The sequence below is a fragment of the Phocoena sinus genome, chromosome 7 (assembly GCF_008692025.1).
Source record: "Phocoena sinus isolate mPhoSin1 chromosome 7, mPhoSin1.pri, whole genome shotgun sequence".
NCBI lineage: Eukaryota > Metazoa > Chordata > Mammalia > Artiodactyla > Phocoenidae > Phocoena > Phocoena sinus.
In genome coordinates, this window is record NC_045769.1 from 73,828,367 (window position 1) to 73,841,609 (window position 13,243).

Below are 13,243 nucleotides of genomic sequence, written 5' to 3' on the forward strand. Positions count from 1 at the left end.
ACCTCAAGAAACAAGAAAAATCTCAAATAAACAGCTTAACCTTACACCTAAAGCAATTAGAGAAAGAAGAAGAACAACAACAAAAACCCCCAAAGTTAGCATCATGAAAGAAATCCTAAAGATCAGATCAAAAATAAATGAAAAAGAAATGAAGGACACAATAGCAAAGATCAATAAAACTAAAAGCTGGTTCTTTGAAAAGATAAACAAAATTGATAAACCATTAGCCAGACTCATCAAGAAAAAAAGGGACAAGTCTCAACTCAACGGAATTAGAAATGAAAAAGGAGAAGTAACAACTGACACGGCAGAAATACAAAGGATCATGAGAGATTACTATAAGCAACTATGTGCCAATAAAATGGACAACCTGGAAGAAATGGACAAATTCTTAGAAAAGCACAACCTTCCGAGACTGAACCAGGAAGAAATAGAAATATAAACAGACCAATCACAAGCACTGAAATTGAAACTGTGATTAAAAATCTTCCAACAAACAAAAGCCCAGGACCAGATGGCTTCACAGGTGAATGCTACCAAACATTTAGAGAAGAGCTAGCACCCATCCTTCTCAAACTCTTCCAAAAGAGCAGAGGGAGGAACACTCCCAAACTCATTCTACAAGGCCATCATCACCCTGATACCAAAACCAGACAAAGACGTCACAAAAAAAGAAAACTACAGACCAATATCACTGATGAACCTAGATGCAAAAATCCTCAACAAAAATACTAACAAACAGAATCCAACAGCACGTTAAAAGGATCATACACCATGATCAAGTGGCGTTTATCCCAGGAATGCAAGGATTTTTCAATATATGCAAATCAATCAATGTGATACACCATATTAACAAACTGCAGGATAAAAATCATATGATAATCTCAATAGATGCTGAAAAAGCTTTTGACAAAATTCAACACCCATTTATGATAAAAACTCTCCAGAAAGTAGGCATAGAAGGAACTTACCTCAACAATTACAGGCCATATATGACAAACCCACAGCCAACATCGTCCTCAATGGTGAAAAACTGAAACCATTTCCTCTAAAATCAGGAACAAGACAAGGATGCCACTCTCACAAATATTATTCAACACAGTTTTGGAAGTTTTAGCCACAGCAATCAGAGAAGAAAAAGAAATAAAAGGAATCCAAATCGGAAAAGAAGAAGTAAAGCTGTCACTGTTTGCAGATGACATGATACTATACATAGAGAATCCTAAAGATGCTACCAGAAAACTACTAGAGCTAATCAATGAATGTGGTAAAGTAGCAGGATACAAAATTAATGTACAGAAATCTCATGCATTCCTATACACCAATGATGAAAAATCTGAAAGAGAAATTAAGGAAACACTCCCATTTACCTCTGCAATGAAAAGAATAAAACACCTAGGAATAAACCTACCTAAGGAGACAAAAGATTGCGGGCTAATCGGCGGTGTTTGCGGAGGCTGGCGTTTAGGATGTCTCTGCTAGTTGCTGCTTTTGGTGTGAAAAATGCCTGGTCTGGCGGCCACAAGCCCTGCCCCATCTGAGTCGCAGGAGAAGAAGCCTCTGAAGCCCTGCTGTGCCTGCCCAAAGACCAAGAAGGTGTGTGATGCGTGACTGAGAAAGGACAAGAGAACTGTGGACACCTAATGGAGGCCCACAAGGAATGCAAAAGTTTTCTGCATGCAGAAAACTATAAGACACTGATGAAAGAAATTAAGGATGATACAAACAGATGGAGAGATATACCATGTTCTTGGATTGGAAGAATCAACACTGTGAAAATGACTATACTGCCCAAGGCAATCTACAGATTCAACACGATCCCTATCAAACTACCAATGGCATTTTTCACAGAACTAGAACAAAAAAAATCTCACAATTTGTATGGAAACACAAAAGACCCCAAGTAGCCAAAGCACTCTTGAGAAAGAAAAACAGAGCTAGAGGAATCAGGCTCCCTGACTTCAGTCTATACTACAAAGCAACAGTAACCAAGACAGTATGGTACTGGCCCCAAAACAGAAAATATAGATCAATGGAACAGGATAGAAAGCCCAGAGATAAACCCATGCACATATGGTCACCTTACCTTTGATAAAGGAGGCAAGAATATAAAATGGAGAAAAGAATTCTCTTCAATAAGTGGTGCTGGGAAAACTGGACAGCTACATGTAAAAGAATGAAATTAGCACCCTCCCTAACACCGTATACAAAAATAAACTCAAAATGGATTAAAGACCTAAATGTAAGGTCAGACATTATAAAGCTCTTAGAGGAAAACATAGGCAGCAGACTCTTTGACATAAATCACAGCAAAATACTTTTTGACCCACCTCCTAGAGAAATGGAAATAAATACAAAAATAAACAAATGGGACCTAATGAAACTTCACAGCTTTTGCACAGCAAAGGAAACCATAAACAAGACAAAAAGACAACCCTCAGAATAGGAGAAAATATTTGCAAATGAAGCAACTGACAAAGGATTAATCACCAAAATATATAAGCAGCTCATGCAGCTCAATATCAAAAATACAAACAACCCAATCCAAAAATGGGCAGAAGACCTAAATAGACATTTCTCCAAAGAAGATATATAGCTTGCCAACGAACACATGAAAGGATGCTCAATATCACTAATCATTAGAGAAATGCAAATCAAAACTACAATGAAGTATCACCTCACATCGGTCAGAATGGCCATCATCAAAAAATCTATAAGCAATAAATGCTGGAGACAGTGTGGAGAAAAGGGAACCCTCCTGCACTGTTGGTGGGAATGTAAATTGGTACAGCCACTATGGAGAACAGTATGGAAGTTCCTTAAAAAACTAAAAATAGAACTACCATACCATACCATATACCAGCAATCCCACTACTGGGCATGTACCCTGAGAAAACCATAATTCAAAAAGAGACATGTACCACAATGTTCACTGCAGCACTATTTACAATGGCCTGGACATGGAAGCAACCTAAGTGTCCATTGACAGATGAATGGATAAAGAAGATGTGGCACATATATACAAGGGAATATTACTCATCCATATAAAGAAATGAAATTGCGTTATTTGTAGTGAGATGGAGGGACCTAGAGTCTGTCATAGAGAGTGAAGTAAGTCAGAAAGAGAAAAACAAATACTGTATGCTAACACATATACATGGAATCTAAAAAAAAAAAGGTTCCAATGAACCTAGGGGCAGGACAGGAATAAAGACACAGAAGTAGAGAATGGACTTGAGGACACGGTGAGGGGGAAGGGTAAGCTGGGATGAAGTGAGAGAGTAGCATTGACATATATACACTATCAAATGTAAAATAGATAGCTAATAGGAAGCAGCCACGATGCACAGGGAGATCAGCTCGGTGCTTTGTGACCACCTGGAAGGGTGAAATAGGGAGGGTGGGAGGGAGATGCAAGAGGGAGGGCATATGGGGATATACGTATACATATAGCTGATTCACTTTGTTATACAGCAGAGACTAACACAACATTGTGAAGCAATTATACTCCAAAAAAGATGTTAAAAAAGAAAAAACAAAACAAAAGAAAACAAAAAAATTAGTAGGCAGTTGGAAAATTAAAATCTGTACTTGGGGTTTACTAATAGTGTTAAAGATAATTTTAAAAATCCCACACATAAGCTGTTTACTATCAAAATGGGATGACACTTGGCCCAGATATCTAGAAATTGTGTTCCCCAGAATACATGCAAGTTCAGTTTTAAAGACGGTCTTGCAATCTCCAGGAACAAAATTAACTTACTGTAAGCTAAAAAATAAATAAATAAATTGAAAAGGTCTCATGGCCACTTTTAGGGGCAAAATAGACAATCTGTGTAATTAATTATTATTCGGAAGTGTGACTTTAGACCTGCCAACATAGAAATTCACCTAAGCAGATGAACTCCTGTAAGCATTTAGTCCGAAGTTTCCCAGTGTTTCATCAGAGCATCCCTAACAGCAGACGAGTAAATGTACCATCTGAGGAATGGAGCTGGTGCAGAGGGGTCTGCAGCTGGAAGTAGTTTGCTATGGGCACAAGATTTCCTGTCTTACCTTAAAATTCATGCACCATATTTGTGTTTGTTTTAATACAGAAATGTTTCTTTTTTTTTTTTGTGGTACGCGGGCCTCTCACTGTTGTGGTCTCTCCCGTTGCGTAGCACAGGCTCTGGACGCACAGGCCCAGCGGCCATGGCTCACGGGCCCAGCCGCTCTGCGGCATGTGGGATCCTCCCGGACCAGGGCACGAACCCATGTCCCCTGCATCAGCAGGCGGACTCTCAACCACTGCGCCACCAGGGAAGCCCCAGAAATGTCTCTTAATACTTAAAAGTTTCCCTTAAATTGCTGAGCCAAAGTTGTTTTGTGTTTCTCCTTTGGCATTGCGAATGCTGGCCCACTGCTGTGTGTACCTTCAGGGCTTCCTGTATCGCATTAAGAGAAGCTTAGGGTTTGCCTGACTTCTTTGATCATCTTGCCATTTTTCAGCTCCAGAGAAATCACGGAGGTACTTGGACAGAGAGATCCTCACTAGTTATTGCCACTCGGGACTCCTATTACTTTTATTAATTCTGGCATATGCTGGTGGACTGAGGTGAATAAAGTGGCAGTGAGTGAGGAGTTAAGGAGTTTTTGTAAATACATATGCATTATTATTTTTGACTATCAAGTAAGAAAACCTTAACAGAATAGTTATGCTTCTATATAGTAGCTCCCTATAGGCAGGAATATCTATATTCTAGCAAAGCAAAATAATACGTTTTCAGAGAACAATTCCAATGATGAAGGCGAAAACTTTGGTTAGAATGGGCCAGTCCCATTTTGTGCAGGTGTGGGAATAGTGCTTTGCCCTCTAGAACTCTTTACAGCATATTTTAGCTCTAGTATTTTTAGGAACTCATAAACCCTCAGGGACTAGAACATTCCACCCAATCCTCTCACACTCTCCGTGGACTATTCCCCTCATGCCAAACTTGCTGCTTACAGAAAAATTACTCTCCAATGTCTAGAATTTATCAGAATTCATTAATAGGAACTAATGCAGTTTTAGATTTCAAGCGTAAAATTTCATCAACATCATGGACTCATAGTGTAAAATGAGTCCATTTTTTAAAAAAAGATCGAGATGTATTTGGCTTACCTGAACCAGTGTTTGTCCTTCAGCTCTTGAATTCCTCACCAGGTGGTTATTAGTTGATCCTATGAATGAATGTTGTGGCCTATTATCTGCCTTACTCAAGTTCTGGCTGTTGTGGAAACTCCCTGCTTCCTGGTATCCACTGTCGGAATAAGAATTCATTTGTGTTGAACTTCTTGAGTTACCCAATGATCCTGAAGGAATGAAACCAGCAGAATATATCTTCATTTTACACTTCTGATGCTCATTTTCAAAATGGAAATATTAAAAGCAAATCTAATACTTGAAAGATAATACAACAGACCCTCACTTTCATGGAGAGACGTCTGTTCTGGTGAGTAGAGGGTTCCTTGCTCTGGCTCTGTCCTGATGAGATAGTTATTGGGATGGACAGCGTCCGAAGCTCTAGGTTTGTTTACACCAGTATTTGGCACATCTGGAAGAAGATAAGTTTAATCAGCTAAACTCAATGAAAATAATACATAAAAACTTGCTAAAAGAAGGGTTCAGGTATTTGTCAGTAATGTCTTATAATCTTAATACAAGACTATTAACTCAAGACTTCATACAAGTTAATAAAAGACTATTTTCACCTTAAACTGCACATTTTGACTCTTTTCTATATGAAAGTGTTCCATATACTCAGTTTATTAATATATTTTGCTAAATTTCATGAATGTTTTTCATCCTGATTACCAGCCACAAATTAACTTACATACTACATTAAATTAAAATCTGAAAACTGACCTTGTTACCCCTTGGAAAACTCACCTCTCAGGGTGAGTTCCTCCAAGAGGATTAACAGATGGAATGAGAAGGGTGACTATGTAAAAAAAGATCCTCCATATCTCAAACTATTGAAATGAAAACTTGCATGATATTCACATTATTGAGCTTGGTGATGAAACCTCTGAAGGTAGGGCTAGCTTTTTATGTCACATTTCATATCATCTAAAATCAAAGGAACTCTGTGCAGAGTTTTCAGAACTGCCAACAATGGAAATTTAAATTTCTTACCCATTTGCTTATTTTATTCTTATAGTCTTTACAAAAGGAATATAGACAAATCTAACCTCATTATTGTTTTCTTTACTCAAATCTGTCTCGCCCATTATCTCGTTTTATTTTCAACTGCATCATTTTGCCATCTTGAACTTAAAAAACAAAACAAAACAACTTATCTTCTTCCCGATTCCAACCTCTTTTTTATGCTGTAAATTTAGGTGGTGTAGCTTTTACTGCCTTTTCCCAGTTCTAATCAAATATGTTCTCTTTCCTCTAGGTTCTTCAAAATATATTTGCGCATATTCTGATTATATTCATGACAAGTCTTTCTTTCCTCAAGTTTAACCCTCATGCTGCTAACAAACATTTTTTTTCAGGAATGCCACTTCACTCTCATTTTACAGATTTAAATTGAATCGGTATCACATTGAGTTTAACACACAATCCTAAGGATTGAAATTAGTCTTTCCTTTCTGACTTTCTTTCTTTAACTATTTATTAAGGCCCTACTATATGCCAGGCTCTAAGCATGCAGCTGAGAAAAGATACAGTGTTTGTGTGTCACCGTGCATGCACATGTTTGTGTTACTGTCGGGGGAAAGAAGCTTAGGAAAAATTTCCTAAAGGAAGTAATATCTAAGCAGTATCCACTTACCACAGGAGGCCAGTTTGCCCTTTCTTTATAGCACTTATCACCATCTCTCTCCACTAGACTGTAAGCTCAAAGCAGGCAGGGACTTTTGTCTGCTTTGTTTACTGTTGTATCCTCAGTGCCTAGGATAGGTGCATAGCACTCAGTAGGTGCTCAGTAAATATTTATTGAACAAACAAATTCCCAGTAAGAATAGCAGCTTCTCTTTATCGAGCACTGATTCATGCCTGGCATTGTGCTGTGGGCTTTACTTTATTGTGTTCAATAAGGTTTGTCTATGAAAAGCAAAGTAAAACTTTTAGGCATTGCTGATCAAGCTAGTTTGGAAAGGGAATATAGGGTTTACAGGAGAACTGGGATGCCACATTCTAAACCTTTAACTTGATGTCAGATTCAATCCAAGGTTTTGTTTCCTAGCCTCCAGAAAGATTTGCTGACATTCTTAATATAGGTTTTTGATGACCCTGTCTCTAGGTTTATCATTTGACATTACACTTCTAGGTAGCAGAACTCTGTGATAGTTCTGAATTCTTAAGTTTGGAATTTCAATACAGATTTCAGATTGTATGTGGATTCCCTGGTACACACGGAAACATGATCTAAGTCTGTATCAGGCTGATAATAGTGAAGAGTAATCTGCTTCATTTATAAGTCTTCTGTCTTTCCACAGTTCTAAACACTCTAACACAGCAATTCTTGAAGGCGTTTCATTCGGGACTAAGTAAAATACATAGTTTGCTAGGTTATAAGAGTTTTACAGGGGATGGAATGCCTCAGAGAAGCTAAACAAGAGAGGACCTGAAATCAGAGCTAGGTAGTAATCCACCTTTATTTCATCCAGGAACGGAACACCGGAAAATCACAAAGGAAATGGCAACAAACTATAGACATGGAAGCACCAATCTGGCAGTTTCAAGAATTGGCATAATGGAAAAGTGGGCCACTTTTAAAAAGAAAAAGACGTTTAGATAGCTCCTAGCTTCAGCTTTAGTACAAGATAAAACCTGGGATACCATTACATCAGAGCTCTTGGCTTGGAAACACTAGGTGGCATGCAGTGTCAGAATCTGAAAAATTATCACCATGGAAACCAAAACCATTAGAGTTCTGTGTATGTCTCTCTCTTTTTAACCATTAGGAGATATTATTTAAATAAGAAAATAAAAAGAGACACGCTAAAAATCTGTACTTCAGCAATTTTGTCTCTTTATCCAATGGAACATTTTCTCACAAACCAGGTGACAAGCAATTGTGCTCATTTACACTCTTTTCTAAGAGAAGCTATTTAAAATAATCTTGATGGGATCAAGATGGCACAGTAGGAGGATCCTGAGCTCACTTCCTCCTACGGATACACAAAACTGCAACTACGGATAGAACAACCATGTCTGAGAATGGCCTGAAGACTAGCAGAACAGATTTTCTACAACTGAGGATATAAAGAAAAGTCCACATTGAGATGGGTAGGAGGGGAAGATACACGGTCTAGTCAGAACGCACACACTTAGTGCAGCAACCCACAAACGGGAGAGATATTACAACCGTGGAGGACCCCTGAGGAGCGAGGGACCCAAGTCCCACGTCACGCTCCCCAAACCAGGGGAGCTGCACAAGGACGACAAGCCCCCATAACGTCTGGCTTTGAGAACCAGCAAGGCTTAAGTCTGGAAGAGCCAGAGGGCTGTGGGAAACCAAGACTCTGCCCATAAAGAGCTCACACACAAACTCACCTGTTCCAGGTACCAGGGCAGAAGCAACAGCTTGAAAAGCATCGAGGTCATATGAGAAGGAGATTCACTGACTAATCTGGGGGTATGTGCCAGACAGCAGGCATCTGGTGGAACTTTCTTTGGGAATGGAAACACTGTCAGATGCCATTTTTCTTCTTTTCACTTTCCTTCCCCCTGGCTGACCTGTTGCTGGCAGCTGCCATTTCTGTTTCTCTTTTCTCAACCTAACTAACACTGTGCACCTTCCCCAGGTGTTCCTGAGGACCAGCCCTGCACAACCCACCTGCCCCAGCGGGCCCCTTTAAAGTGGTTCTCACTCTGCCCCAGCCAGTGGGTAGCCCCAGCCAGCACTGGCACCCCTCCAAAGTGGCTCTCACTCCAGGGAGCTAGCTCAGCATATCAGCATGTCTGCAACAGTTCCGGCTGGCCTTGCAGCCAGTTGAGCTGGGGACCAGCCCCACACATCAGTGTGCCTGCAGCAGTTGAGGAAAAACCTATCAGCTGGCTGGACCAAGGGGGTGAGCCCAGCCTACCAGAGTGCCTGTAGCAATAGTGGTCTAACCACAACAAGAGGGCACACACAGGGGTAGCCCTGGATATCCTGGCTCTTGTGACCAGGAGGAATTGTGATACTGGACCTCACAGGGGACTTTCTATATAAGACCACCTTTTCAGGAGAAATAGATGATATGCTTAATGCATAGAAACAAACACAGAGAGTTAGACAAATGAGGAGACAAAGGAATAGCTTCCAAATGAAAAAAACAAGACAGAAACTCAGAAAAAGAACTGAACAAAATGGAGATAAACAATTTACCGGGTGGAGTTCAAAATAATGGTCATAAAGATGAATAATGGTCACTAGGATGAAGAATGGATGAACTCAGGGAGAACTTCAAAAAAGAGAGAGAAAATATAAAAAAGAACTAATCAGAATTGAAGAATAAAATAACTGAAGTCAAAAAACACACTAGAGGAGATCAACAGCAGATTAGAGGATGCAGAGTAACATATCAATGATATGGAAGACAGGATGGTGAAAATCACTGAAAAGGAAGAGCAAAAAGGAAAAAGAATTTTAAAAATGAGGATTGTTTAAGGGACTACTGCAACAACGTCAACTAACATTCACATTACAGGGTCTGTAGAAGGAGAAGAGAGAGAGAAAAGGACAGAAAATCCATCTGAAGAAACAATGGCTAAAACTCCCTTAACCTGGGGAAGAAAACAGATATCCAGATGCAGGAAGCACAAAGTCCCAAATAAGATGAACTCAAAGAGATCCACACCAAGACATAATTAAATGGCCATAGTTAAAGAGAGAAGAACAAAAAGTCACATACAAGGGTTAATATGCCATAAGGCAATTGGCTGATTTTTCAGCAGAAACTTTACCAGCCATAAAGGAGTGGCATGCTATAGTCAAAATAATGAAAGGAAAAACTTACGACCAAGAATACCCTACCCAGCAAGATTATCATTCAGAATTGAGAGATAAAGAGTTTTCCAAACAAGTAAAAGCTAAAGAAGTTCATCATCGCTAAACTGGTCTTAAGAAAATGTTAAAAGGACTTTTTTAAATGGAAAAGAAAAGGCTATAACTAGAAACAAACAAACAAATGAACAAGATGAAAGAAAAAAATAGCACTGGTAAAGGGAAACATTTAGTAAAAGTAGTGGATCGACCACCTAAAAGGTCAGTATGAAGGTTAAAGGACAAAAGTAGTAAAATCATCTATATCTAAAAGAATGAGTTAAGTGATACACAAAATAAAAATAAAATATGACCTCAAAAACACAAAATGTTCAGGGAGGGGAGTAAAAAAAGTAGTGCTTTTAGAAAGTGCAAACTTAAGTGACCACCAACTTAAAATAGACTGCTATATTCATAGGCTGTTATATATAAAACTCATGGGAACCACAAACCGAAAACCTGTAACAGATACACAAAAAATAAAGAGAAAGAAATATAAACATTACACTAAAGAAAGCCATCAAATCACAAGAGAAGAGAACAAGAGAAGAAGGAAGGAACACAGAAGAAGTATAAAAACAGCCAGAAAACAATTAACAAAATGGCCATGGGGTTTCCCTGGTGGCGCAGTGGTTGAGAGTCCACCTGCCGATGCAGGGGACAAAGGTTTGTGCCCCGGTCCGGGAGGATCCCACATGCCGTGGAGCGGCTGGGCCCCTGAGCCATGGTCCCTGAGCCTGCGCATCTGGAGCCACCGCTCCGCAGCGAGAGAGGTCACAATGGTGAGAGGCCCGCATACTATAAAAAAAAAGGCCATAAGTATGTTCCTATCAATAATTACTTTTAATGGAAATAGACAACATGCTCCAGTCAAAAGACAGAGGGTGGCAGAATGGATTAAAAAAACAAGACCCATATATATGCTGCCTACAAGAGACTCACTTCAGATCCAAACACACAAATGAAGGGATGGAAAAAGATGTTCCATGCAAAGAGAAATGAAAAGAAAGCTGGGGTAGCAATACTTCTATCAGGCAAAATAAAATTTAAAATACAGACTGTGACAAGAGACAAAGAAGGGCATTACATAATGATAATGGGATCAATCCAACAAAAGGACATAACTTGTAAACAGCTATGCACCCAACACAGGAGCACCTAAATACATAAAGGGAGATACTGACAGCAATACGATAATAGGGGACTTTAACACCCCACTTACATCAATGGACAGATCAACCAGACAGTCAATAAGGGAACATTGACTTTAAACAACACATTAGACCAAACAGACTTAATGTGTGTGTGTATACACACACACACACACACACACACACACACACACACACATATACACATACACACACACAATACACATTCTTTTCTAAGGCACATGGAACATTCTCCAGGATGGATCACATGTTAGGCCACAAAACAAGTCTTGATAAATTTATGAAGACTGAAATCACATCAAGTGTGTTTTCTGACCATAATAGTATGAAACTAGAAATCAGTAACGAGAAGAAAACTGGCAAAACCACAAACACCTGAAGGCGAAACAACATGCAACTAAACAACCAATGGGTCAATGAAGGAATCAAAGAAGAAATAAAAAAATACTTTGAGACAAAGTGGAAACACAATATTTCAAAATCTATGGGACTAGGCAAAATCAGTTTTAAGAGGGAAGTTTATAGTAATACAGGACTACCTCAGGAAACAAGAAAATTCTGAAATAAATAATCTAACCTTACACCTAAAGGAACTGGAAAAAGAACAAAGCCCAAAGTTAGCAGAAAGAAGGAAGTAATAAAGATTGGAGCAGAAATAACTAAAATAGAGACTATAAAAACAGTAGAAAAGATCAATGAAACTAAAAGCTGGTTCTCTGAAAAGATAAAATTGATAAATCTTTGGCTACACTCATCAAGAAAAACAGAGAGGGGACTCAAATAAATAAAATCAGAAATGAAGCAGGAGAAGTTACAACTGACACCACACAGAGGATTGTAAGAGATTACTTCAAACAATTACATGCCAACAAATCAGAAGAAATGGATCAATTCCTAGAAACACAAAATCTTTCAAGACTGAATCAGGAAGAAACAAAATCTGAGCAGACTAATTGCTAGCAATAAAATTAAATCAGTAATAAAAAAAACTCCCAACAGACAAAAGCCCAGGCCCAGACTGGTTTCACAGGTGAATTCTACCAAACAAACAAACAAAACAAAAGAAAAGTTAAGACCTATCCTTCTCAAACAAATCCAAAAAACCCCATGCTTATATGGTCAATTAATTTACTACAAAGAAGCCAAGAATATGCAATGGGGAAAGGCAGTCACTTCAATAAATGGTGTTAGGAAAACTGGATAACTACATGCAAAAGAATGAAACTGGGTCACTTTTTTTTTTTTTTTACACAACACATACAAAAATAAAATCAAAATGGATTAAAGACTCAAATGTAAGATCTGAAACCATAAAACCCTAGAACAAGACATAGGCAGTATACTCTTTGACACCAGTCTTAGCAATATTTTTTTGGATCTGTCTCCCCAGGCAAGGACAACAAAAGCAAAAATAAACAAACGAGACTACCTCAAACTAAACAGCTTTCGTACACCAACAAAACGAAAAGGTACCCCACTGACTGGGAGAAGATATGTGCAAATGATATATATGTTAAGGGGTTAATATTCAAAATACATAAAGAACTCATACAAATTAACATCAAAAAAACCAAAAAACAAGAAATAATTCAATTAAAAAATGGGCAGAGGACTTGAATAGACTTTTTTTTTAACATCTTTATTGGAGTATAATTGCTTTACAGTGGTGTGTTAGTTTCTGCTTTATAACAAAGTGAATCAGTTATACATATACATATGTCCCCCTATCTCTTCCCTCTTGCGTCTCCCTCCCTCCCACTTGAATAGACATTTTTATAAGGAAGACATACAGATGATCAACAGATACATGAAAAGATGCTCAACATCACTAATCATACGGAAATATAAATCAAAACCACATGCGCTATCACCTCACAGCTGTCAGAATGGTTATTATCAAAAAGACAAAAATCAAGTGTTGGTGATGATGTGGAGAAAAGAAAACCCTTGGGTACTGTTGGTGGGATTGTAAATTGGCGCAGCCATGATGGAAAAGAGTATGGAGGCTCCTCAAAATATTAAAAATAGAACTACCATATGATCCAGCAATTTCACTTCTGGATATTTATC

The 13,243-nt window shown here is 38.6% G+C and overlaps 1 protein-coding gene across 14 annotated transcripts in view; it reads right to left on the reverse strand.

Annotated features, from left to right (window-relative positions):
- Positions 1 to 13,243, reverse strand: part of PKP4 (plakophilin 4) — a 253,207-nt gene that overhangs the window by 59,481 nt on the left and 180,483 nt on the right. For 11 of the 14 annotated variants that reach the window (XM_032637160.1, XM_032637170.1, XM_032637175.1 and 8 more), the window contains 2 exons: positions 5,445 to 5,576; positions 5,144 to 5,334 (listed from right to left, as the gene is read on the reverse strand). In XM_032637160.1, the coding sequence (XP_032493051.1) occupies positions 5,144 to 5,334; positions 5,445 to 5,576 (323 nt within the window). The remainder of the gene's footprint in view (positions 1 to 5,143; positions 5,335 to 5,444; positions 5,577 to 13,243) is intronic. The other 3 variants (XM_032637169.1, XM_032637165.1, XM_032637166.1) reach the window with 1 other exon arrangement.